Here is a 27,618-nt window from a genome sequence, read left to right on the forward strand (position 1 = left end):
TAAATATAGCCCTGAATACCAGATGACCTGACTAAATATAGCCCTGAATACCAGATGACCTGACTAAATATAGCCCTGAATACCAGATGACCTGACTAAATATAGCCCTGAATACCGGATAACCTGACTAAATATAGCCCTGAATACCAGATGACCTGACTAAATATAGCCCTGAATACCAGATGACCTGACTAAATATAGTCCTGAATACCAGATGACCTGACTAAATATAGTCCTGAATACCAGATAACTTGACTAAATATAGTCCTGTTGGTTTAAACATGGCTGTTCCAGTGATAACCCGACTAAATATAGTCCTGAATACCAGATGACCTGACTAAATATAGCCCTGAATACCAGATGACCTGACTAAATATAGTCCTGAATACCAGATAACTTGACTAAATATAGCCCTGTTGGTTTAAACATGGCTGTTCCTGTGATAACCTGACTAAATATAGTCCTGAATACCAGATGACCTGACTAAATATAGTCCTGAATACCAGATGACCTGACTAAATATAGCCCTGAATACCAGATGACCTGACTAAATATAGCCCTGAATACCAGATGACCTGACTAAATATAGCCCTGAATACCAGATGACCTGACTAAATATAGTCCTGAATACCAGATGACCTGACTAAATATAGTCCTGAATACCAGATAACCTGACTGAATATAGTCCTGTTGGTTTAAACATGGCTGTTCCAGTGATAACCTGACTAAATATAGTCCTGTTGGTTTAAACATGGCTGTTCCAGTGATAACCTGACTAAATATAGTCCTGAATACCAGATGACCTGACTAAATATAGCCCTGAATACCAGATGACCTGACTAAATATAGTCCTGAATACCAGATAACCTGACTAAATATAGCCCTGAATACCAGATAATCTGACTAAATATAGTCCTGAATACCAGATGACCTGACTAAATATAGCCCTGAATACCAGATAAACTGACTAAATATAGTCCTGAATACCAGATGACCTGACTAAATATAGTCCTGAATACCAGATAACCTGACTAAATATAGTCCTGAATACCAGATGACCTGACTAAATATAGTCCTGAATACCAGATAACCTGACTAAATATAGTCCTGTTGGTTTAAACATGGCTGTTCCTGTGATAACCTGACTAAATATAGCCCTGAATACCAGATAACCTGACTAAATATAGTCCTGTTGGTTTAAACATGGCTGTTCCTGTGATAACCTGACTAAATATAGTCCTGAATACCAGATTACCTGACTAAATATAGCCCTGAATACCAGATAACCTGACTAAATATAGTCCTGTTGGTTTAAACATGGCTGTTCCTGTGATAACCTGACTAAATATAGCCCTGAATACCAGATGACCTGACTAAATATAGCCCTGAATACCAGATGACCAGACTAAATATAGCCCTGAATACCAGATGACCTGACTAAATATAGTCCTGAATACCAGATGACCTGACTAAATATAGCCCTGAATACCAGATGACCTGACTAAATATAGTCCTGAATACCAGATAACCTGACTAAATATAGTCCTGAATACCAGATGACCTGACTAAATATAGCCCTGAATACCAGATAATCTGACTAAATATAGCCCTGAATACCAGATGACCTGACTAAATATAGCCCTGAATACCAGATGACCTGACTAAATATAGCCCTGAATACCAGATGACCTGACTAAATATAGCCCTGAATACCAGATGACCTGACTAAATATAGCCCTGAATACCAGATGACCTGACTAAATATAGCCCTGAATACCAGATGACCTGACTAAATATAGCCCTGAATACTAGATGACCTGACTAAATATAGCCCTGAATACCAGATGACCTGACTAAATATAGCCATGAATACCAGATGACCTGACTAAATATAGCCATGAATACCAGATGACCTGACTAAATATAGCCCTGAATACCAGGTGACCTGACTAAATATAGGCCTGAATACCAGATGACCTGACTAAATATAGGCCTGAATACCAGATGACCTGACTAAATATAGCCCTGAATACCAGATGACCTGACTAAATATAGCCCTGAATACCAGATGACCTGACTAAATATAGCCCTGAATACCAGATGACCTGACCTAAATATAGCCCTGAATACCAGATGACCTGACTAAATATAGTCCTGAATACCAGATGACCAGACTAAATATAGCCCTGAATACCAGATGACCTGACTAAATATAGCCCTGAATACCAGATGACCTGACTAAATATAGCCCTGAATACCAGATGACCAGACTAAATATAGCCCTGAATACCAGATGACCTGACTAAATATAGTCCTGAATACCAGATGACCTGACTAAATATAGTCCTGAATACCAGATGACCTGACTAAAAATAGTCCTGAATACCAGATGACCTGACTAAATATAGTCCTGTTGGTCTAAACATGGCTGTTCCAGTGATAACCTGACTAAATATAGCCCTGTTGGTTTAAACATGGCTGTTCCACTGATAACCTGACTAAATATAGTCCTGAATACCAGATAACCTGACTAAATATAGTCCTGTTGGTCTAAACATGGCTGTTCCAGTGATAACCTGACTAATTATAGCCCTGTTGGTCTAAACATGGCTGTTCCAGTGATAACCTGACTAAATATAGCCCTGAATACCAGATAACCTGACTAAATATAGTCCTGTTGGTTTAAACATGGCTGTTCCAGTGATAACCTGACTAAATATAGTCCTGTTGGTATAAACATGGCTGTTCCAGTGATAACCTGACTAAATATAGTCCTGAATACCAGATAACCTGACTAAATATAGCCCTGAATACCAGATAGCCTGACTAAATATAGCCCTGAATACCAGATAGCCTGACTAAATATAGTCCTGAATACCAGATGACCTGACTAAATATAGTCCTGAATACCAGATGACCTGACTAAATATAGTCCTGAATACCAGATGACCTGACTAAATATAGTCCTGAATACCAGATGACCTGACTAAATATAGCCCTGAATACCAGATGACCTGACTAAATATAGTCCTGAATACCAGATGACCTGACTAAATATAGTCCTGAATACCAGATGACCTGACTAAATATAGTCCTGAATACCAGATGACCTGACTAAATATAGTCCTGAATACCAGATGACCTGACTAAATATAGCCCTGAATACCAGATGACCTGACTAAATATAGTCCTGAAAACCAGATGACCTGACTAAATATAGCCCTGAATACCAGATGACCTGACTAAATATAGTCCTGAATACCAGATGACCTGACTAAATATAGTCCTGAATACCAGATGACCTGACTAAATATAGTCCTGAATACCAGATGACCTGACTAAATATAGTCCTGTTGGTCTAAACATGGCTGTTCCAGTGATAACCTGACTAAATATAGCCCTGAATACCAGATGACCTGACTAAATATAGCCCTGAATACCAGATGACCTGACTAAATATAGTCCTGAATACCAGATGACCTGACTAAATATAGTCCTGTTGGTTTAAACATGGCTGTTCCAGTGATAACCTGACTAAATATAGCCCTGAATACCAGATGACCTGACTAAATATAGCCCTGAATACCAGATAATCTGACTAAATATAGCCCTGAATACCAGATGACCTGACTAAATATAGCCCTGAATACCAGATGACCTGACTAAATATAGCCCTGAATACCAGATGACCTGACTAAATATAGCCCTGAATACCAGATGACCTGACTAAATATAGCCCTGAATACCAGATGACCTGACTAAATATAGCCCTGAATACTAGATGACCTGACTAAATATAGCCCTGAATACCAGATGACCTGACTAAATATAGCCCTGAATACCAGATGACCTGACTAAATATAGCCATGAATACCAGATGACCTGACTAAATATAGCCCTGAATACCAGGTGACCTGACTAAATATAGGCCTGAATACCAGATGACCTGACTAAATATAGGCCTGAATACCAGATGACCTGACTAAATATAGGCCTGAATACCAGATGACCTGACTAAATATAGCCCTGAATACCAGATGACCTGACTAAATATAGCCCTGAATACCAGATGACCTGACTAAATATAGCCCTGAATACCAGATGACCTGACTAAATATAGTCCTGAATACCAGATGACCAGACTAAATATAGCCCTGAATACCAGATGACCTGACTAAATATAGCACTGAATACCAGATGACCTGACTAAATATAGCCCTGAATACCAGATGACCAGACTAAATATAGCCCTGAATACCAGATGACCTGACTAAATATAGTCCTGAATACCAGATGACCTGACTAAATATAGTCCTGAATACCAGATAACCTGACTAAATATAGCCCTGAATACCAGATGACCTGACTAAATATAGCCCTGAATACCAGATGACCTGACTAAATATAGCCCTGAATACCAGATGACCTGACTAAATATAGTCCTGAATACCAGATGACCTGACTAAATATAGTCCTGTTGGTCTAAACATGGCTGTTCCAGTGATAACCTGACTAAATATAGTCCTGAATACCAGATAACCTGACTAAATATAGTCCTGTTGGTCTAAACATGGCTGTTCCAGTGATAACCTGACTAATTATAGCCCTGTTGGTCTAAACATGGCTGTTCCAGTGATAACCTGACTAAATATAGCCCTGAATACCAGATGACCTGACTAAATATAGCCATGAATACCAGATGACCTGACTAAATATAGTCCTGAATACCAGATAACCTGACTAAATATAGCCCTGAATACCAGATGACCTGACTAAATATAGCCCTGAATACCAGATAGCCTGACTAAATATAGCCCTGAATACCAGATGACCTGACTAAATATAGTCCTGAATACCAGATGACCTGACTAAATATAGTCCTGAATACCAGATGACCTGACTAAATATAGCCCTGAATACCAGATGACCTGACTAAATATAGTCCTGAATACCAGATGACCTGACTAAATATAGCCCTGAATACCAGATGACCTGACTAAATATAGCCCTGAATACCAGATGACCTGACTAAATATAGTCCTGAATACCTGATAACCTGACTAAATATAGTCCTGAATACCAGATGACCTGACTAAATATGGCCCTGAATACCAGATGACCTGACTAAATATAGCCCTGAATACCAGATGACCTGACTAAATATAGCCCTGAATACCAGATGACCTGACTAAATATAGCCCTGAATACCAGATGACCTGACTAAATATAGCCCTGAATACCAGATGACCTGACTAAATATAGCCCTGAATACCAGATGACCTGACTAAATATAGCCCTGAATACCAGATGACCTGACTAAATATAGCCCTGAATACCAGATGACCTGACTAAATATAGTCCTGAATACCAGATGACCTGACTAAATATAGCCCTGAATACCAGATAACCTGACTAAATATAGTCCTGAATACCAGATGACCTGACTAAATATAGCCCTGAATACCAGATGACCTGACTAAATATAGCCCTGAATACCAGATGACCAGACTAAATATAGTCCTGAATACCAGATGACCTGACTAAATATAGCCCTGAATACCAGATGACCTGACTAAATATAGCCCTGAATACCAGATGACCTGACTAAATATAGCCCTGAATACCAGATGACCTGACTAAATATAGTCCTGAATACCAGATGACCTGACTAAATATAGTCCTGAATACCAGATAACCTGACTAAATATAGTCCTGAATACCAGATAACCTGACTAAATATAGCCCTGAATACTATATTTTCCCAACAACTGATATTTAGAGGGGTTGACAAAAGATACTGTTGAATCTTATTTGGCATAGCTTAACTAACTAACTAACTAACTAACTAACTGTCTGTCATGTCTCATAGCTTAACTAACTAACTGTCTGTCATGTCTCATAGCTTAACTAACTAACTAACTGTCTGTCTGTCATGTCTCACAGCTTAACTAACTAACTAACTGTCTGTCTGTCATGTCTTATAGCTTAACTAACTAACTAACTAACTGTCTGTCATGTCTCATAGCTTAACTAACTAACTAACTGTCTGTCTTGTCTGTGTCTGTAGATCAGTACCAGTCGTCATGTCTCACAGCTTAACTAACTAACTAACTGTCTGTCCTGTCTGTGTCTGTAGATCAGTACCAGTCGTCATGTCTCATAGCAACGGTACCAGTCACCATGTCAGTAAGGACGTGTGGGAGTCTCACAACAAGATGATGCAGGAGCCACTCAGCTCCAACGACTCTGAGGTACGTCACACTGTGTGTGTGTGTGTGTGTGTGTGTGTGTGTGTGTATGTGTGTGTGTGTGTGTGTGTGTGTGTGTGTGAGGCCGGGATTGAAACCGATCGCCCTTTGTCGACAATGCGTCTTCCAAAAGGCCATTTTCGCGGAGACCCACATTCACAGTAAACACTGTGAGCTCAATCAGAAATGACCTTTTGAAATGTGAGCGTTGTTGACGAAGGGATCTGATTGGTTCCTGGTGTGAGTGTCTATAAGGCTGTGTGTCTAAGCCTGGTTTCTATATTCTAGAATCCACATGGTGCTAAAATATGCACATTTTCCCTCCGATGGTGTTTCTACCTAAACTGACTCGCTGCTGTTGATGACGTCGCTTTTACGTTTCCTCGTACCGAATATAAAGGGCAATGTGTTTCAGCCAGATAACTACAGGCCAGGTAACTACAGGCCAGGTAACTACAGGCTGGGTTCAGGTCAGGTAACTACAGGCCAGGTAACTACAGGCCAGGTAACTACAGGCCAGGTGACTACAGGCCAGGTAACTACAGGCCAGGTAACTACAGGCCAGGTACTACAGGCCAGGTAACTACAGGCCAGGTAACTACAGGCCAGGTAACTACAGGCCAGGTAACTACAAGCCAGGTAACTACAGGCCAGGTACTACAGGCCAGGTAACTACAGGCCAGGTAACTACAGGCCAGGTACTACAGGCCAGGTAACTACAGGCCAGGTAACTACAGGCCAGGTACTACAGGCCAGGTAACTACAGGCCAGGTAACTACAGGCCAGGTACTACAGGCCAGGTACTACAGGCCAGGTACTACAGGCCAGGTAACTACAGGCCAGGTAACTACAGGCCAGGTAACTACAGGCTGGTTTAAGGCCAGGTAACTACAGGCTGGTTTAAGGCCAGGTAGCTACAGGCTGGGTTAAGGCCAGGTAGCTACAGGCTGGGTTAAGGCCAGGTAGCTACAGGCTGGGTTAAGGCCAGGTAGCTACAGGCTGGGTTAAGGCCAGGTAACTACAGGCTGGGTTAAGGCCAGGTAACTACAGGCTGGGTTGTGTTAGGTGTATTATAATGAATCAGTGTATTATAATGAAACGGTGTATTGTGTTAGGTGTATTATAATGAAATCGGTGTATTGTGTGTATTATAATGAATCAGTGTATTGTCTAGGTGTATTATAATGAATCGGTGTATTGTGTTAGGTGTATTATAATGAATCGGTGTATTGTGTTAGGTGTGTATTATAATGAATCGGTGTATTGTGTGTATTATAATGAATCGGTGTATTGTGTGTATTATAATGAATCGGTGTATTATAATGAATCGGTGTATTGTGTATTATAATGAAACAGTGTATTGTGTGTATTATAATGAATCAGTGTATTGTCTAGGTGTATTATAATGAATCGGTGTATTGTCTAGGTGTATTATAATGAATCGGTGTATTGTGTGTATTATAATGAATCGGTGTATTGTGTTAGGTGTTAGGTGTTAGTGCCATCCGTTTTGTCACTAAAGCACCTTAAACCAGCCACCACTGCGACTTGTATGCTCTAGTCGGCTGGCCCTCGCTACATATTCGTCGCCAGACCCACTGGCTCCAGGTCATCTACAAGTCCATGCTAGGTAAAGCTCCGCCTTATCTCAGCTCACTGGTCACGATGGCAACACCCATCCGTAGCACGCGCTCCAGCAGGTGTATCTCACTGATCATCCCTAAAGCCAACACCTCATTTGGCCGCCTTTCGTTCCAGTACTCTGCTGCCTGTGACTGGAACGAATTGCAAAAATCGCTGAAGTTGGAGACTTTTATTTCCCTCACCAACTTCAAACATCAGCTATCTGAGCAGCTAACCGATCGCTGCAGCTGTACATAGTCTATTGGTAAATAGCCCACCCATTTTCACCTACCTCATCCCCATACTGTTTTTATTTATTTACTTTTCTGCTCTTTTGCACACCAGTATCTCTACCTGTACATGACCATCTGATCATTTATCACTCCAGTGTGAATCTGCAAAATTGTAATTATTCGCCTACCTCATGCCTTTTGCACACATTGTATATAGACTCCCCCTTTGTTTTCTACTGTGTTATTGACTTGTTAATTGTTTACTCCATGTGTAACTCTGTGTTGTCTGTTCACACTGCTTTGCTTTATCTTGGCCAGGTCGCAATTGCAAATGAGAACTTGTTCTCAACTAGCCTACCTGGTTAAATAAAGGTGTTCTCAACTAGCCTACCTGGTTAAATAAAGGTGAAATAAAATAAATTAAAAAAATTATAATGAATCGGTGTATTGTCTAGGTGTATTATAATGAATCGGTGTATTGTCTAGGTGTATTATAATGAATCGGTGTATTGTCTAGGTGTATTATAATGAATCGGTGTATTGTCTAGGTGTATTATAATGAATCGGTGTATTGTCTAGGTGTATTATAATGAATCGGTGTATTGTGTTAGGTGTATTATAATGAATCGGTGTATTGTCTAGGTGTATTATAATGAATCGGTGTATTGTCTAGGTGTATTATAATGAATCGGTGTATTGTCTAGGTGTATTATAATGAATCGGTGTATTGTCTAGGTGTATTATAATGAATCGGTGTATTGTCTAGGTGTATTATAATGAATCGGTGTATTGTCTAGGTGTATTATAATGAATCGGTGTATTGTCTAGGTGTATTATAATGAATCGGTGTATTGTCTAGGTGTATTATAATGAATCGGTGTATTGTGTGTATTATCTAGGTGTTCTCCATCATCAAGAGAGAGAAGCACCGTCAGACCTTCGGCCTGGAGCTGATCGCATCAGAGAACTTCACCTCCAGAGCTGTTCTAGAAGCCCTGGGCTCCTGTATGAACAACAAGTACTCAGAGGGGTATCCTGGACAGAGGTAAGAAAAGCAATCTCATTCTGTAGCAAAAGTTTAGGCTTTATGTGGTTAGAGTATAGACTATATGGCTTTAGGTGGTTAGAGTATAGACACCAGAATATCTAGGGTTATCTCTATCCCTGAGAGAATGGGTTTAGTTGTGGAGCCAGAGATCTCCAGGGTTATCTATCCCTGAGAGAATGGGTTTGGTTGTGGAGACCAGAGAGATCTGGGTGAGACACACACACACACACACACACACACACAGAGACAGACATGGAAACATGCATCTCAACAATATGTTGTGTGTGTGTGTGTGTGTGTGTGTTCTCACCCAGATCTCTCTGGTCGCCACAACCAAACCCATTCTCTCAGGGATAGATAACCCTGGAGATCTCTGGTCTCCACAACCAAACCCATTCTCTCAGGGATATATAACCCTCGTGTCCACCTCGTGTGTGTGTGTGTGTGTAGGTACTACGGCGGTACAGAACATGTTGATGAGTTGGAGCGTCTGTGTCAGAGGAGAGCTCTGGAGGCCTACAGACTGGACGCTGACAAGTGGGGAGTTAACGTACAGCCATACTCAGGTAGTACCCCCCCCCCCCCCCCCCCCCACTACACAGAGACACATACTCAGGTAGTACCCCCCCCCACTACACAGAGACACATACGCAGGTAGTACCCCCCCCCCCCCCCACTACACAGAGACACATACGCAGGTAGTACCCCCCCCCACTACACAGAGACACATACTCAGGTAGTACCCCCCCCCCCCCCACTACACAGAGACACATACTCAGGTAGTACCCCCCCCCCACTACACAGAGACACATACTCAGGTAGTACCCCCCCCACTACACAGAGACACATACTCAGGTAGTACCCCCCCCCCCCCCCACTACACAGAGACACATACTCAGGTAGTACCCCCCCCCACTACACAGAGACACATACTCAGGTAGTACCCCCCCCCCCCCCCACTACACAGAGACACATACTCAGGTAGTACCCCCCCCCCCCCACTACACAGAGACACATACTCAGGTAGTACCCCCCCCCCCACTACACAGTAACACATACTCAGGTAGTACCCCCCCCCCCCCCTACTACACAGAGACACATACTCAGGTAGTACCCCCCCCCCCCCCCCTCCCCACTACACAGTAACACATACTCAGGTAGTACCCCCCCCCCCCCCCCCCCCACTACACACACACGCTACACAGAGACACACACACGCTACACAGAGACACACACACACTACACAGAGACACACACACACGCTACACAGAGACACACACACGCTACACAGAGACACACACACACTACACAGAGACACACACACACACGCTACACAGAGACACACACACACACACACGCTACACAGAGACACACACACACTACACAGAGACACACACACACACACTACACAGAGACACACACATTACACACAGACACACACACACTACACAGAGACACACACACACACTACACACACACCGTAGAGACACTAACTAGGTGGAGGTGTAACCAGGCCATCCCAGTACAGCTCTGTAGGGTCTAACTAGGTGGAGGTGTAACCAGGCCATCCCAGTACAGCTCTGTAGGGTCTAACTAGGTGGAGATGTAACCAAGCCATCCCAGTACAGCTCTGTAGGGTCTAACAAGGTGGAGGTGTAACCAGGCCATCCCAGTACAGCTCTGTAGGGTTTAACTAGGTGGAGGTGTAACCAGGCCATCCCAGTACAGCTCTGTAGGGTCTAACTAGGTGGAGGTGTAACCAAGCCATCCCAGACAGCTCTGTAGGGTCTAACTAGGTGGAGGTGTAACCAGGCCATCCCAGTACAGCTCTGTAGGGTCTAACTAGGTGTAACCAGGCCATCCCAGTATAGCTCTGTAGGGTCTAACTAGGTATGTAACCAAGCCATCCCAGTACAGCTCTGTAGGGTCTAACAAGGTGGAGGTGTAACCAGGCCATCCCAGTACAGCTCTGTAGGGTTTAACTAGGTGGAGGTGTAACCAGGCCATCCCAGTACAGCTCTGTAGGGTCTAACTAGGTGGAGGTGTAACCAAGCCATCCCAGACAGCTCTGTAGGGTCTAACTAGGTGTAACCAGGCCATCCCAGTACAGCTCTGTAGGGTCTAACTAGGTGGAGGTGTAACCAGGCCATCTCAGTACAGCTCTGTAGGGTCTAACTAGGTGGAGGTGTAACCAGGCCATCCCAGTACAGCTCTGTAGGGTCTAACTAGGTGTAACCAGGCCATCCCAGTATAGCTCTGTAGGGTCTAACTAGGTGGAGGTGTAACCAGGCCATCCCAGTACAGCTCTGTAGGGTCTAACTAGGTGGAGGTGTAACCAGGCCATCCCAGTACAGCTCTGTAGGGTCTAACAAGGTGGAGGTGTAACCAGGCCATCCCAGTACAGCTCTGTAGGGTCTAACTAGGTGGAGGTGTAACCAGGCCATCCCAGTACAGCTCTGTAGGGTCTAACTAGGTGGAGGTGTAACCAGGCCATCCCAGTACAGCTCTGTAGGGTCTAACAAGGTGGAGGTGTAACCAGGCCATCCCAGTACAGCTCTGTAGGGTCTAACTAGGTGGAGGTGTAACCAGGCCATCCCAGTACAGCTCTGTAGGGTCTAACTAGGTGTAACCAGGCCATCCCAGTACAGCTCTGTAGGGTCTAACTAGGTGTAACCAGGCCATCCCAGTACAGCTCTGTAGGGTCTAACTAGGTGTAACCAGGCCATCCCAGTACAGCTCTGTAGGGTCTAACTAGGCGATGTGTTTGTAGGCTCCCCTGCTAACTTTGCTGTGTACACGGCGATCGTGGAGCCTCATGGGAGGATCATGGGTCTGGACCTCCCTGATGGAGGTCACCTGACGCACGGCTTCATGACGGACAAGAAGAAGATCTCTGCCACATCCATCTTCTTTGAGTCCATGCCCTACAAGGTAAACAACAACAACAACAACAACAATAACACACATACTGAGACACAACAACACATCCACCTTCTTTGAGTCCATGCCCAACAAGGTGAACAACAACAACACATCCACCTTCTTTGAGTTCATGCCCAACAAGGTAAACAACAACAACAACACATCCACCTTCTTTGAGTCCATGCCCTACAAGGTAAACAACAACAACAACAGGAGGAGGAGCCGGGGCACAGAGAGAGGAGCCGGGGCACAGAGAGAGGAGCCGGGGCACAGAGAGAGGAGCATAGAGAGAGGAGCATAGAGAGAGGAGCCGGGGCATAGAGAGAGGAGTCGGGGCATAGAGAGAGGAGCATAGAGAGAGGAGCCGGGGCATAGAGAGAGGAGCATAGAGAGAGGAGCCGGGCTATAGAGAGAGGAGCCGGGCTATAGAGAGAGGAGCCGGGGCATAGAGCGAGGAGCATAGAGAGAGTAGCCGGAGCATAGAGAGAGGAGCATAGAGAGAGGAGCAGACTCGTATAGAGAGGAGCCGGGGCATAGAGAGGGGAGCATAGAGAGAGGAGCCGGGGCATAGAGCGAGGAGCCGGGGCATAGAGAGAGGAGCCGGAGCATAGAGAGAGGGGCATAGAGAGAGGAGCAGACTCGTATAGCGAGGAGCCGGGGCATAGAGAGAGGAGCCGGGGCACAGAGAGAGGAGCACAGAGAGAGGAGCATAGAGAGAGGAGCAGACTCGTATAGAGAGGAGCCAGAGCATGGAGAGAGGAGCCGGGGCATAGAGAGAGGAGCCGGGGCATAGAGAGAGGAGCCGGGGCATAGAGAGAGGAGCCGGGGCATAGAGAGAGGAGCCGGGGCATAGAGAGAGGGGCCGGGGCAAAGAGAGAGGAGCCGGAGCATAGAGAGAGGAGCCGGGGCATAGAGAGAGGAGCCGGGGCATAGAGAGAGGAGCATAGAGAGAGGAGCCGACTCATAGAGAGAGGAGCCGACTCATAGAGAGAGAAGCCGGGGCATAGAGAGAGGAGCCGGGGCATAGAGAGAGGAGCATAGAGGGAGGAGCCGGGCTATAGAGGGAGGAGCCGGGCTATAGAGGGAGGAGCCGGGCTATAGAGGGAGGGGCCGGGCTATAGAGGGAGGAGCCGGGCTATAGAGGGAGGAGCCGGGCTATAGAGGGAGGAGCCGGGGCATAGAGAGAGGAGCAGACTCATAGAGAGAGGAGCCGGAGCATAGAGAGAGGAGCCTAGAGAGAGGAGCCAGGGCATAGGGAGAGGAGCCAGGGCATAGGGAGAGGAGCCGGGGGATAGGGAGAGGAGCCGGGGCATAGGGAGAGGAGCCGGGGCATAGAGAGAGGAGCCGGGGCATAGAGAGAGAAGCCAGGGCATAGAGAGAGAAGCCAGGGCATAGAGAGAGGAGCCAGGGCATAGAGAGAGGAGTAGAGAGAGGCGTAGAGAGAGGAGCCGGGGCGTAGAGAGAGGAGCATAGAGAGAGGAGCCGGGGCATAGAGAGAGGAGCCGGGGCATAGAGAGAGGAGCCGGGGCTATAGAGAGAGGAGCCGGGGCTATAGAGAGAGGAGCCGGGCTATAGAGAGAGGAGCCGGGCTATAGAGAGGGGAGCCGGGCTATAGAGAGGGGAGCCGGGCTATAGAGAGGGGAGCCGGGCTATAGAGAGGGGAGCCGGGCTATAGAGAGGGGAGCCGGAGCATGGAGAGAGGAGCATGGATAGAGGAGCCGGGGCATAGAGAGAGGAGCCGGAGCATAGAGAGAGGAGCATGGAGAGAGGAGCCGGGGCATGGAGAGAGGAGCTGGGGCATAGAGCGAGGAGCTGGGGCACAGAGAGAGTAGCCGGAGCATAGAGAGAGGAGCATAGAGAGAGGAGCCGGGGCATAGAGAGAGGAGCCGGGGCATAGAGAGGGGAGCCGGGCTATAGAGAGGGGAGCCGGGCTATAGAGAGGGGAGCCGGGCTATAGAGAGGGGAGCCGGGCTATAGAGAGGGGAGCCGGGCTATAGAGAGAGGAGCCGGAGCATGGAGAGAGGAGCATGGAGAGAGGAGCATGGAGAGAGGAGCCGGGGCATAGAGCGAGGAGCTGGGGCACAGAGAGAGTAGCCGGAGCATAGAGAGAGGAGCATAGAGAGAGGAGCCGGGGCATAGAGAGAGGAGCCGGGGCATAGAGAGAGGAGCCGGGGCATAGAGAGAGGAGCCGGGGCATAGAGAGAGGAGCCTGGGTTATAGAGAGAGGAGCCGGGGCATAGAGAGAGGAGCCGGGGCATAGAGAGAGGAGCCGGGGCACAGAGAGAGTAGCCGGAGCATAGAGAGAGGAGCCGGGGCATAGAGAGAGTAGCCAGGGCATAGAGCGAGGAGCATAGAGAGAGGAGCATAGAGAGAGGAGCCGGGGCATAGAGCGAGGAGCATAGAGAGAGGAGCAGACTCATATAGAGAGGAGCCGGGGCACAGAGAGAGGAGCCGGGGCATAGAGAGAGGAGCCGGGGCATAGAGAGAGGAGCATAGAGAGGAGCCGGGGCATAGAGAGAGGAGCATAGAGAAAGAGGCATAGAGTGAGGGGCATAGAGAGAGGAGCCGGGGCATAGAGAGAGGAGCCGGGGCACAGAGAGAGTAGCCAGAGCATAGAGAGAGGAGCATAGAGAGAGGAGCCGGGGCATAGAGAGAGGAGCCGGAGCATAGAGAGAGTAGCCAGGGCATTAGAGCGAGGAGCATAGAGAGAGGAACCGGGGCATAGAGCGAGGTTCATAGAGAGAGGAGCAGACTCGTATAGAGAGGAGCCGGGGCATAGAGAGAGGAGCCGGGGCATAGAGAGAGGAGCATAGAGAGAGAGGCATAGAGAGAGGAGCCGGGGCACAGAGAGAGGAGCATAGAGAGAGGAGCCAGAGCATGGAGAGAGGAGCCGGGGCATAGAGAGAGGAGCCGGGGCATAGAGAGAGGAGCCGGGGCATAGAGAGAGGAGCATAGAGAGAGGAGCCGGAGCATAGAGAGAGGAGCATGGGCATAGAGAGAGGAGCCGGGGCATAGAGAGAGGAGCCGGGGCATAGAGAGAGGAGCCTGGGCATAGAGAGAGGAGCATAGAGAGAGGAGCCGACTCATAGAGAGAGGAGCCGACTCATAGAGAGAGGAGCCGGGGCATAGAGAGAGGAGCCGGTGCATAGAGAGAGGAGCCGGGGCATAGAGAGAGGAGCCTAGAGAGAGGAGCCAGGTCATAGGGAGAGGAGCCGGGGCATAGGGAGAGGAGCCGGGGCATAGGGAGAGGAGCCGGGGCATAGAGAGAGGAGCATAGAGAGAGGAGCCAGGGCATAGAGAGAGGAGCCAGGGCGTAGAGAGAGGAGCCGGAGCTTGGAGAGAGGAGCATGGAGAGAGGAGCATGGAGAGAGGAGCCGGGGCATGGAGAGATGAGCCGGGGCATAGAGAGATGAGCCGGGGCATAGAGAGATTAGCCGGGGCATAGAGAGAGGAGCCGGTGGCATAGAGAGAAGAGCATGGAGAGAGGAGCCGGGGCATAGAGAGATGAGCATAGAGAGAGGAGCCGGGCTATAGAGAGAGGGGCCGGGCTATAGAGAGGGGAGCCGGGCTATAGAGAGGGGAGCCGGGCTATAGAGAGGGGAGCCGGGGCATAGAGAGAGGAGCCTAGAGAGAGGAGCCAGGTCATAGGGAGAGGAGCCGGGGCATAGGGAGAGGAGCCGGGGCATAGGGAGAGGAGCCGGGGCATAGAGAGAGGAGCATAGAGAGAGGAGCCAGGGCATAGAGAGAGGAGCCAGGGCATAGAGAGAGGAGCCAGGGCGTAGAGAGAGGAGCCAGGGCGTAGAGAGAGGAGCCAGGGCGTAGAGAGAGGAGCCAGGGCGTAGCGAGAGGAGCCAGGGCGTAGCGAGAGGAGCCAGGGCGTAGAGAGAGGAGCCTGGGCGTAGAGAGAGGACCCTGGGCGTAGAGAGAGGAGCCGGGGCATAGGGAGAGGAGCTGGGGCATAGAGAGAGGAGCATAGAGAGAGGAGCCAGGGCGTAGAGAGAGGAGCCTGGGCGTAGAGAGAGGAGCCTGGGCGTAGAGAGAGGAGCCTGGGCGTAGAGAGAGGAGCCTGGGCGTAGAGAGAGGAGCATAGAGAGAGGAGCCGGGGCATAGAGAGAGGAGCCGGGGCGTATAGAGGAGCTGGGCTATAGAGAGGGGACTCGGGCTATAGAGAGGGGACTCGGGCTATAGAGAGGGGAGCCGGGCTATAGAGAGAGGAGCCGGAGCTTGGAGAGAGGAGCATGGAGAGAGGAGCATGGAGAGAGGAGCCGGGGCATGGAGAGATGAGCCGGGGCATAGAGAGATGAGCCGGGGCATAGAGAGATGAGCCGGGGCATAGAGAGATTAGCCGGGGCATAGAGAGAGGAGCCGGGGCATAGAGAGAAGAGCATGGAGAGAGGAGCCGGGGCATAGAGAGATGAGCGTAGAGAGAGGAGCCGGGCTATAGAGAGAGGGGCCGGGCTATAGAGAGGGGAGCCGGGCTATAGAGAGGGGAGCCGGGCTATAGAGAGGGGAGCCGGGCTATAGAGAGGGGAGCCGGGCTATAGAGAGGGGAGCCGGGCTATAGAGAGAGGAGCCGGAGCATGGAGAGAGGAGCATGGGGAGAAGAGCCGGGGCATAGAGAGAGGAGCAGGGGCATAGAGAGAGGAGCCGGGCTATAGAGAGAGGAGCCGGGCTATAGAGAGGGGAGCCGGGCTATAGAGAGGGGAGCCGGGCTATAGAGAGGGGAGCCGGGCTATAGAGAGGGGAGCCGGGCTATAGAGAGGGGAGCCGGGCTATAGAGAGGTGAGCCGGGCTATAGAGAGGTGAGCCGGGCTATAGAGAGGGGAGCCGGGCTATAGAGAGAGGAGCCGAGGCATAGAGAGATGAGCCGGGGCATAGAGAGAGGAGCCGGGGCATAGAGAGAGGAGCCGGGGCATAGAGAGAGGAGGCGGTGCATAGAGAGAGGAGCATGGAGAGAGGAGCCGGGGCATAGAGCGAGGAGCCGGGGCACAGAGAGAGTAGCCGGAGCATAGAGAGAGGAGCATAGAGAGAGGAGCCGGGGCATAGAGAGAGGAGACGGGTTATAGAGAGAGGAGCCGGGGCATAGAGAGAGGAGCCGGGGCATAGAGAGAGGAGCCGGGGCATAGAGAGAGGAGCCGGGGCACAGAGAGAGGAGCCGGGGCATAGAGAGATGAGCATAGAGAGGAGCCGGGGCATAGAGAGAGGTGCATAGAGAGAGGAGCATAGAGAGAGGAGCAGACTCGTATAGAGAGGAGCCGGGGCATAGAGAGAGGAGCCGGGACACAGAGAGAGGAGCCGGGCTATAGAGAGAGGAGCCGGGCTATAGAGGAGCCTGGGCATAGAGAGAGGGGCATAGAGAGAGGAGCCGGGCTATAGAGAGAGGAGCCGGGCTATAGAGAGGGGAGCCGGGATATAGAGAGGGGAGCCGGGCTATAGAGAGGGGAGCCGGGCTATAGAGAGGGGAGCCGGGCTATAGAGAGGGGAGCCGGGCTATAGAGAGGGGAGCCTGGCTATAGAGAGAGGAGCCGGAGCATGGAGAGAGGAGCATGGAGAGATGAGCCGGGGCATAGAGAGATGAGCCGGTGCATAGAGAGAGGAGCCGGGGCATAGAGAGAGGAGCCGGTGCGTAGAGAGAAGAGCATGGAGAGAGGAGCCGGGGCATAGAGATAGGAGTATAGAGAGAGGACCCGGAGCATAGAGATAGGAGTATAGAGAGAGGACCCGGAGCATAGAGAGAGGGGCATAGAGAGAGGAGCATAAAGCGAGGAGCAGACTCGTATAGAGAGGAGCGGGGCACAGAGAGAGGAGCCGGGGCATAGAGAGAGGAGCCGGGGCATAGAGAGAGGAGCATAGAGAGGAGCCGGGGCATAGAGATAGGAGTATAGAGAGAGGACCCGGAGCATAGAGAGAGGGGCATAGAGAGAGGAGCATAAAGCGAGGAGCAGACTCGTATAGAGAGGAGCGGGGCACAGAGAGAGGAGCCGGGGCACAGAGAGAGGAGCCGGGGCACAGAGAGAGGAGCCGGGCTATAGAGAGAGGAGCCGGGCTATAGAGAGAGGAGCCGGGGCATAGAGCGAGGAGCATAGAGAGAGTAGCCGGAGCATAGAGAGAGGAGCATAGAGAGAGGAGCAGACTCGTATAGAGAGGAGCCGGGGCATAGAGAGAGGAGCATAGAGAGAGGAGCGGGGATAGAGCGAGGAGCATAGAGAGAGGAGCATAGAGGGAAGAGCATAGAGAGAGGAGCCGGGGCACAGAGAGAGGAGCCGGGGCACAGAGAGAGGAGCCGGGCTATAGAGAGAGGAGCCGGGGCATAGAGCGAGGAGCATAGAGAGAGTAGCCGGAGCATAGAGAGAGGAGCATAGAGAGAGGAGCAGACTCGTATAGAGAGGAGCCGGGGCATAGAGAGAGGAGCCTGGGCATAGAGAGAGGAGCATAGAGAGGAGCGGGGCATAGAGCGAGGAGCATAGAGAGAGGAGCATAGAGAGAGGAGCATAGAGAGTAGCCGGAGCATAGAGAGAGGAGCATAGAGAGAGGAGCAGACTCGTATAGAGAGGAGCCGGGGCATAGAGAGAGTAGCCGGAGCATAGAGAGAGGAGCCGGGGCATAGAGAGAGGAGCCGGGGCATAGAGAGAGGAGCAAAGAGCATAGAGTGAGGAGCAGAGAGAGGAGCCGGGGCATAGAGAGAGGAGCCGGGCTATAGAGGGAGGAGCCGGGCTATAGAGAGAGGAGCCGGGGCACAGAGAGTGGAGCCAGAGCATAGAGTGAGGAGCAGAGAGAGGAGCCGGGGCATAGAGAGAGGAGCATAGAGAGAGGAGCCGGAGCATAGAGAGAGGAGCCGGGGCACAGAGAGTGGAGCCAGAGCATAGAGTGAGGAGCAGAGAGAGGAGCCGGGGCATAGAGAGAGGAGCATAGAGAGAGGAGCCGGGGCATAGAGAGAGGAACCTGGGCATAGAGAGAGGAGCCGGAGCATAGAGAGAGGAGCCAGGGCATAGGGAGAGGAGCCAGGGCATAGGGAGAGGAGCCGGGGCATAGGGAGAGGAGCATAGAGAGAGGAGCCAGGGCATAGAGAGAGGAGCCTGGGCATAGAGAGAGGAGCCTGGGCATAGAGAGAGGAGCATAGAGAGAGGAGCGGGGCATAGAGCGAGGAGCATAGAGCGAGGAGCATAGAGAGAGGAGCATAGAGAGAGGAGCATAGAGAGTAGCCGGAGCATAGAGAGAGGAGCATAGAGAGAGGAGCAGACTCGTATAGAGAGGAGCTGGGGCATAGAGAGAGGAGCCGGGGCATAGAGAGAGGAGCCGGGGCATAGAGAGAGGAGCATAGAGCATAGAGTGAGGAGCAGAGAGAGGAGCCGGGCTATAGAGGGAGGAGCCGGGCTATAGAGGGAGGAGCCGGGCTATAGAGAGAGGAGCCGGGGCACAGAGAGTGGAGCCAGAGCATAGAGTGAGGAGCAGAGAGAGGACCCGGGGCATAGAGAGAGGAGCATAGAGAGAGGAGCCGGAGCATAGAGAGAGGAGCCGGGGCACAGAGAGTGGAGCCAGAGCATAGAGTGAGGAGCAGAGAGAGGAGCCGGGGCATAGAGAGAGGAGCATAGAGAGAGGAGCCGGGGCATATAGAGAGGAACCTGGGCATAGAGAGAGGAGCCGGGGCATAGAGAGAGGAGCCGGAGCATAGAGAGAGGAGCCTAGAGAGAGGAGCCAGGGCATAGGGAGAGGAGCCAGGGCATAGGGAGAGGGGCCAGGGCATAGGGAGAGGAGCCGGGGCATAGGGAGAGGAGCATAGAGAGAGGAGCCTGGGCATAGAGAGAGGAGCCTGGGCATAGAGAGAGGAGCCTGGGCGTAGAGAGAGGAGCCTGGGCGTAGAGAGAGGAGCCTGGGCGTAGAGAGAGGAGCATAGAGAGAGGAGCCGGGGCATAGAGAGAGGAGCCTGGGCATAGAGAGAGGAGCCGGGGCGTATAGAGGAGCCTGGGCATAGAGAGAGGGGCATAGAGAGAGGAGCCAGGCTATAGAGAGGGGAGCCGGGGCACAGAGAGTGGAGCCAGAGCATAGAGAGCGGAGCATGGAGAGAGGAGCCGGGGCATAGAGAGAGGAGCATACTCATAGAGAGAGGAGCCGGGGCATAGAGAGAGTAGCAGACTCATAGAGAGAGGAGCCGGGGCATAGAGAGAGGAGCCGTAGCATAGAGAGAGGAGCCTAGAGAGAGGAGCCAGGGCATAGGGAGAGGAGCCGGGGCATAGGGAGAGGAGCCGGGGCATAGGGAGAGGAGCCGGGGTGTAGGGAGAGGAGCCGGGGCGTAGGGAGAAGAACCTGGGCGTAGATAGAGGAGCCTGGGCGTAGAGAGAGGAGCCTGGGCGTAGAGAGAGGAGCCTGGGCGTAGAGAGAGGAGCATGGAGAGAGGAGCCGGGGCATAGAGAGAGGAGCCGGGGCATAGAGAGAGGAGCCGGGGCATAGAGAGATGAGCCGGGGCATAGAGAGAGGAGCCGGGGCATAGAGAGAAGAGCATGGAGAGAGGAGCCGGGGCATAGAGAGATGAGCATAGAGAGAGGAGCCGGGCTATAGAGAGAGGAGCGGGGCTATAGAGAGAGGAGCCGGGTTATAGAGAGGGGAGCCGGGCTATAGAGAGGGGAGCCGGGCTATAGAGAGGGGAGCCTGGCTATAGAGAGAGGAGCCGGAGCATGGAGAGAGGAGCATGGAGAGAGGAGCATGGAGAGATGAGCCGGGGCATAGAGAGATGAGCCGGTGCATAGAGAGAGGAGCCGGGGCACAGAGAGTGGAGCCAGAGCATAGAGTGAGGAGCAGAGAGAAGAGCCGGGGCATAGAGAGAGGAGCCGGGGCATAGAGAGGAACCTGGGCATAGAGAGAGGAACCTGGGCATAGAGAGAGGAGCCGGGGCATAGAGAGAGGAGCCGGAGCATAGAGAGAGGAGCCTAGAGAGAGGAGCCAGGGCATAGGGAGAGGAGCCAGGGCATAGGGAGAGGAGCCAGGGCATAGGGAGAGGAGCCGGGGCATAGGGAGAGGAGCATAGAGAGAGGAGCCAGGGCATAGAGAGAGGAGCATAGAGAGAGGAGCGGGGATAGAGCGAGGAGCATAGAGAGAGGAGCATAGAGGGAAGAGCATAGAGAGAGGAGCATAGAGGGAAGAGCATAGAGAGAGGAGCCGGGGCACAGAGAGAGGAGCCGGGCTATAGAGAGAGGAGCCGGGGCATAGAGCGAGGAGCATAGAGAGAGTAGCCGGAGCATAGAGAGAGGAGCAGACTCGTATAGAGAGGAGCCGGGGCATAAAGAGAGGAGCCTGGGCATAGAGAGAGGAGCATAGAGAGAGGAGCGGGGATAGAGCGAGGAGCATAGAGAGAGGAGCATAGAGGGAAGAGCATAGAGAGAGGAGCCGGGCTATAGAGAGAGGAGCCGGGCTATAGAGAGAGGAGCCGGGGCATAGAGCGAGGAGCATAGAGAGAGTAGCCGGAGCATAGAGAGAGGAGCATAGAGAGAGGAGCAGACTCGTATAGAGAGGAGCCGGGGCATAGAGGAGCCTGGGCATAGAGAGAGGAGCATAGAGAGAGGAGCGGGGCATAGAGCGAGGAGCATAGAGAGAGGAGCATAGAGAGAGGAGCATAGAGAGAAGAGCATAGAGAGAAGAGCCGGGGCATAGAGCGAGGAGCCGGGGCATAGAGAGAGGAGCATAGAGAGAGGAGCCGGGGCATAGAGCGAGGAGCATAGAGAGAGGAGCATAGAGAGTAGCCGGAGCATAGAGAGAGGAGCAGACTCGTATAGAGAGGAGCCGGGGCATAGAGAGAGGAGCCGGGGCATAGAGAGAGGAGCCGGGGCACAGAGAGAGGAGCACAGAGAGAGGAGCGTAGAGAGAGGAGCAGACTCGATATAGAGAGGAGCCAGAGCATGGAGAGAGGAGCCGGGGCGTAGAGAGAGGAGCCGGGGCGTAGAGAGAGGATTCGGGGCAGAGAGAGAGGAGCCGGAGCATAGAGAGAGGAGCCGGAGTATAGAGAGAGGAGCCCGGGCATAGAGAGAGGAGCCGGGGCATAGAGAGAGGAGCCGGGGCATAGAGAGAGGACCCGGGGCATAGAGAGAGGACCCGGGGCATAGAGAGAGGAGCCGGGGCATAGAGAGAGGAGCCGGGGCATAGAGAGTGGAGCCAGAGCATAGAGTGAGGAGCAGAGAGAGGAGCCGGGGCATAGAGAGAGGAGCATAGAGAGAGGAGCCGGGGCATAGAGAGAGGAACCTGGGCATAGAGAGAGGAGCCGGAGCATAGAGAGAGGAGCCAGGGCATAGGGAGAGGAGCCAGGGCATAGGGAGAGGAGCCGGGGCATAGGGAGAGGAGCATAGAGAGAGGAGCCAGGGCATAGAGAGAGGAGCCTGGGCATAGAGAGAGGAGCCTGGGCATAGAGAGAGGAGCATAGAGAGAGGAGCGGGGCATAGAGCGAGGAGCATAGAGAGAGGAGCATAGAGAGAGGAGCATAGAGAGTAGCCGGAGCATAGAGAGAGGAGCATAGAGAGAGGAGCAGACTCGTATAGAGAGGAGCTGGGGCATAGAGAGAGGAGCCGGGGCATAGAGAGAGGAGCCGGGGCATAGAGAGAGGAGCATAGAGCATAGAGTGAGGAGCAGAGAGAGGAGCCGGGCTATAGAGGGAGGAGCCGGGCTATAGAGGGAGGAGCCGGGCTATAGAGAGAGGAGCCGGGGCACAGAGAGTGGAGCCAGAGCATAGAGTGAGGAGCAGAGAGAGGACCCGGGGCATAGAGAGAGGAGCATAGAGAGAGGAGCCGGAGCATAGAGAGAGGAGCCGGGGCACAGAGAGTGGAGCCAGAGCATAGAGTGAGGAGCAGAGAGAGGAGCCGGGGCATAGAGAGAGGAGCATAGAGAGAGGAGCCGGGGCATATAGAGAGGAACCTGGGCATAGAGAGAGGAGCCGGGGCATAGAGAGAGGAGCCGGAGCATAGAGAGAGGAGCCTAGAGAGAGGAGCCAGGGCATAGGGAGAGGAGCCAGGGCATAGGGAGAGGGGCCAGGGCATAGGGAGAGGAGCCGGGGCATAGGGAGAGGAGCATAGAGAGAGGAGCCTGGGCATAGAGAGAGGAGCCTGGGCATAGAGAGAGGAGCCTGGGCGTAGAGAGAGGAGCCTGGGCGTAGAGAGAGGAGCCTGGGCGTAGAGAGAGGAGCATAGAGAGAGGAGCCGGGGCATAGAGAGAGGAGCCTGGGCATAGAGAGAGGAGCCGGGGCGTATAGAGGAGCCTGGGCATAGAGAGAGGGGCATAGAGAGAGGAGCCAGGCTATAGAGAGGGGAGCCGGGGCACAGAGAGTGGAGCCAGAGCATAGAGAGCGGAGCATGGAGAGAGGAGCCGGGGCATAGAGAGAGGAGCATACTCATAGAGAGAGGAGCCGGGGCATAGAGAGAGTAGCAGACTCATAGAGAGAGGAGCCGGGGCATAGAGAGAGGAGCCGTAGCATAGAGAGAGGAGCCTAGAGAGAGGAGCCAGGGCATAGGGAGAGGAGCCGGGGCATAGGGAGAGGAGCCGGGGCATAGGGAGAGGAGCCGGGGTGTAGGGAGAGGAGCCGGGGCGTAGGGAGAAGAACCTGGGCGTAGATAGAGGAGCCTGGGCGTAGAGAGAGGAGCCTGGGCGTAGAGAGAGGAGCCTGGGCGTAGAGAGAGGAGCATGGAGAGAGGAGCCGGGGCATAGAGAGAGGAGCCGGGGCATAGAGAGAGGAGCCGGGGCATAGAGAGATGAGCCGGGGCATAGAGAGAGGAGCCGGGGCATAGAGAGAAGAGCATGGAGAGAGGAGCCGGGGCATAGAGAGATGAGCATAGAGAGAGGAGCCGGGCTATAGAGAGAGGAGCGGGGCTATAGAGAGAGGAGCCGGGCTATAGAGAGGGGAGCCGGGCTATAGAGAGGGGAGCCGGGCTATAGAGAGGGGAGCCTGGCTATAGAGAGAGGAGCCGGAGCATGGAGAGAGGAGCATGGAGAGAGGAGCATGGAGAGATGAGCCGGGGCATAGAGAGATGAGCCGGTGCATAGAGAGAGGAGCCGGGGCACAGAGAGTGGAGCCAGAGCATAGAGTGAGGAGCAGAGAGAAGAGCCGGGGCATAGAGAGAGGAGCCGGGGCATAGAGAGAGGAACCTGGGCATAGAGAGAGGAACCTGGGCATAGAGAGAGGAGCCGGGGCATAGAGAGAGGAGCCGGAGCATAGAGAGAGGAGCCTAGAGAGAGGAGCCAGGGCATAGGGAGAGGAGCCAGGGCATAGGGAGAGGAGCCAGGGCATAGGGAGAGGAGCCGGGGCATAGGGAGAGGAGCATAGAGAGAGGAGCCAGGGCATAGAGAGAGGAGCATAGAGAGAGGAGCGGGGATAGAGCGAGGAGCATAGAGAGAGGAGCATAGAGGGAAGAGCATAGAGAGAGGAGCATAGAGGGAAGAGCATAGAGAGAGGAGCCGGGGCACAGAGAGAGGAGCCGGGCTATAGAGAGAGGAGCCGGGCTATAGAGAGAGGAGCCGGGGCATAGAGCGAGGAGCATAGAGAGAGTAGCCGGAGCATAGAGAGAGGAGCATAGAGAGAGGAGCAGACTCGTATAGAGAGGAGCCGGGGCATAAAGAGAGGAGCCTGGGCATAGAGAGAGGAGCATAGAGAGAGGAGCGGGGATAGAGCGAGGAGCATAGAGAGAGGAGCATAGAGGGAAGAGCATAGAGAGAGGAGCCGGGCTATAGAGAGAGGAGCCGGGCTATAGAGAGAGGAGCCGGGGCATAGAGCGAGGAGCATAGAGAGAGTAGCCGGAGCATAGAGAGAGGAGCATAGAGAGAGGAGCAGACTCGTATAGAGAGGAGCCGGGGCATAGAGAGAGGAGCCTGGGCATAGAGAGAGGAGCATAGAGAGAGGAGCGGGGCATAGAGCGAGGAGCATAGAGAGAGGAGCATAGAGAGAGGAGCATAGAGAGAAGAGCATAGAGAGAAGAGCCGGGGCATAGAGCGAGGAGCCGGGGCATAGAGAGAGGAGCATAGAGAGAGGAGCCGGGGCATAGAGCGAGGAGCATAGAGAGAGGAGCATAGAGAGTAGCCGGAGCATAGAGAGAGGAGCAGACTCGTATAGAGAGGAGCCGGGGCATAGAGAGAGGAGCCGGGGCATAGAGAGAGGAGCCGGGGCACAGAGAGAGGAGCACAGAGAGAGGAGCGTAGAGAGAGGAGCAGACTCGATATAGAGAGGAGCCAGAGCATGGAGAGAGGAGCCGGGGCGTAGAGAGAGGAGCCGGGGCGTAGAGAGAGGAGCCGGGGCATAGAGAGAGGAGCCGGAGCATAGAGAGAGGAGCCGGAGTATAGAGAGAGGAGCCCGGGCATAGAGAGAGGAGCCGGGGCATAGAGAGAGGAGCCGGGGCATAGAGAGAGGACCCGGGGCATAGAGAGAGGACCCGGGGCATAGAGAGAGGAGCCGGGGCATAGAGAGAGGAGCCGGGGCATAGAGAGAGGAGCATAGAGAGAGGAGCCGACTCATAGAGAGAGGAGCCGACTCATAGAGAGAGGAGCCGACTCATAGAGAGAGGAGCCGGAGCATAGAGAGAGGAGCCTAGAGAGAGGAGCCAGGGCATAGGGAGAGGAGCCAGGGCATAGGGAGAGGAGCCAGGGCATAGGGAGAGGAGCCGGGGCATAGGGAGAGGAGCATAGGGAGAGGAGCCGGGGCATAGGGAGAGGAGCATAGAGAGAGGAGCCAGGGCATAGAGAGAGGAGCATAGAGAGAGGAGCGGGGATAGAGCGAGGAGCATAGAGAGTGGAGCATAGAGGGAAGAGCATAAAGAGAGGAGCATAGAGGGAAGAGCATAGAGAGAGGAGCCGGGGCACAGAGAGAGGAGCCGGGCTATAGAGAGAGGAGCCGGGCTATAGAGAGAGGAGCATAGAGAGAGGAGCAGACTCGTATAGAGAGGAGCCGGGGCATAGAGAGAGGAGCCGGGGCATAGAGAGAGGAGCCGGGGCACAGAGAGAGGTGCACAGAGAGAGGAGCGTAGAGAGAGGAGCAGACTCGATATAGAGAGGAGCCAGAGCATGGAGAGAGGAGCCGGGGTGTAGAGAGAGGAGCCGGGGCGTAGAGAGAGGAGCCGGGGCGTAGAGAGAGGAGCCGGGGCATAGAGAGAGGAGCCGGAGCATAGAGAGAGGAGCCGGAGCATAGAGAGAGGAGCCGGGGCATAGAGAGAGGAGCCAGGGCATAGAGAGAGGAGCCAGGGCATAGAGAGAGGAGCCGGGGCATAGAGAGAGGAGCCGGGGCATAGAGAGAGGAGCCGGGGCATAGAGAGAGGACCCGGGGCATAGAGAGAGGACCCGGGGCATAGAGAGAGGACCCGGGGCATAGAGAGAGGAGCCGGGGCATAGAGAGAGGAGCCGGGGCATAGAGAGAGGAGCATAGAGAGAGGAGCCGACTCATAGAGAGAGGAGCCGACTCATAGAGAGAGGAGCCGACTCATAGAGAGAGGAGCCGGAGCATAGAGAGAGGAGCCGGGCTATAGAGGGAGGAGCCGGGCTATAGAGGGAGGAGCCGGGGCATAGAGCGAGGAGCATAGAGAGAGTAGCCGGAGCATAGAGAGAGGAGCATAGAGAGAGGAGCAGACTCGTATAGAGAGGAGCCGGGGCATAGAGAGAGGAGCCTGGGCATAGAGAGAGGAGCATAGAGAGAGGAGCGGGGATAGAGCGAGGAGCATAGAGAGAGGAGCATAGAGGGAAGAGCATAGAGAGAGGAGCCGGGGCACAGAGAGAGGAGCCGGGGCACAGAGAGAGGAGCCGGGCTATAGAGAGAGGAGCCGGGGCATAGAGCGAGGAGCATAGAGAGAGTAGCCGGAGCATAGAGAGAGGAGCATAGAGAGAGGAGCAGACTCGTATAGAGAGGAGCCGGGGCATAGAGAGAGGAGCCTGGGCATAGAGAGAGGAGCATAGAGAGGAGCGGGGCATAGAGCGAGGAGCATAGAGAGAGGAGCATAGAGAGAGGAGCATAGAGAGTAGCCGGAGCATAGAGAGAGGAGCATAGAGAGAGGAGCAGACTCGTATAGAGAGGAGCCGGGGCATAGAGAGAGTAGCCGGAGCATAGAGAGAGGAGCCGGGGCATAGAGAGAGGAGCCGGGGCATAGAGAGAGGAGCAAAGAGCATAGAGTGAGGAGCAGAGAGAGGAGCCGGGGCATAGAGAGAGGAGCCGGGCTATAGAGGGAGGAGCCGGGCTATAGAGAGAGGAGCCGGGGCACAGAGAGTGGAGCCAGAGCATAGAGTGAGGAGCAGAGAGAGGAGCCGGGGCATAGAGAGAGGAGCATAGAGAGAGGAGCCGGGGCATAGAGAGAGGAGCCGGAGCATAGAGAGAGGAGCCAGGGCATAGGGAGAGGAGCCAGGGCATAGGGAGAGGAGCTGGGGCATAGGGAGAGGAGCATAGAGAGAGGAGCCAGGGCATAGAGAGAGGAGCCTGGGCATAGAGAGAGGAGCCTGGGCATAGAGAGAGGAGCATAGAGAGAGGAGCGGGGCATAGAGCGAGGAGCATAGAGAGAGGAGCATAGAGAGAGGAGCATAGAGAGTAGCCGGAGCATAG

General features: G+C 52.8%; 1 protein-coding gene across 3 annotated transcripts in view; it reads left to right on the plus strand.

The window, feature by feature from the left end:
• The window catches only part of shmt1 (serine hydroxymethyltransferase 1 (soluble)), an 88,010-nt gene that overhangs the window by 6,291 nt on the left and 54,101 nt on the right, over positions 1-27,618 (plus strand). For all 3 annotated transcript variants that reach the window (XM_090197962.1, XM_090197963.1, XM_090197964.1), the window contains exons 2-5: positions 6,137-6,251; positions 9,004-9,149; positions 9,603-9,718; positions 11,923-12,083. In XM_090197962.1, the coding sequence (XP_090054088.1) occupies positions 6,153-6,251; positions 9,004-9,149; positions 9,603-9,718; positions 11,923-12,083 (522 nt within the window). In that variant the 5' untranslated portion in view covers positions 6,137-6,152. The remainder of the gene's footprint in view (positions 1-6,136; positions 6,252-9,003; positions 9,150-9,602; positions 9,719-11,922; positions 12,084-27,618) is intronic.

The sequence above is a fragment of the Oncorhynchus mykiss genome, chromosome 13, assembly GCF_057628025.1.
Source record: "Oncorhynchus mykiss isolate SJ-2025 chromosome 13, ASM5762802v1, whole genome shotgun sequence".
In the NCBI taxonomy this organism is placed as follows: Eukaryota; Metazoa; Chordata; class Actinopteri; order Salmoniformes; family Salmonidae; genus Oncorhynchus; species Oncorhynchus mykiss.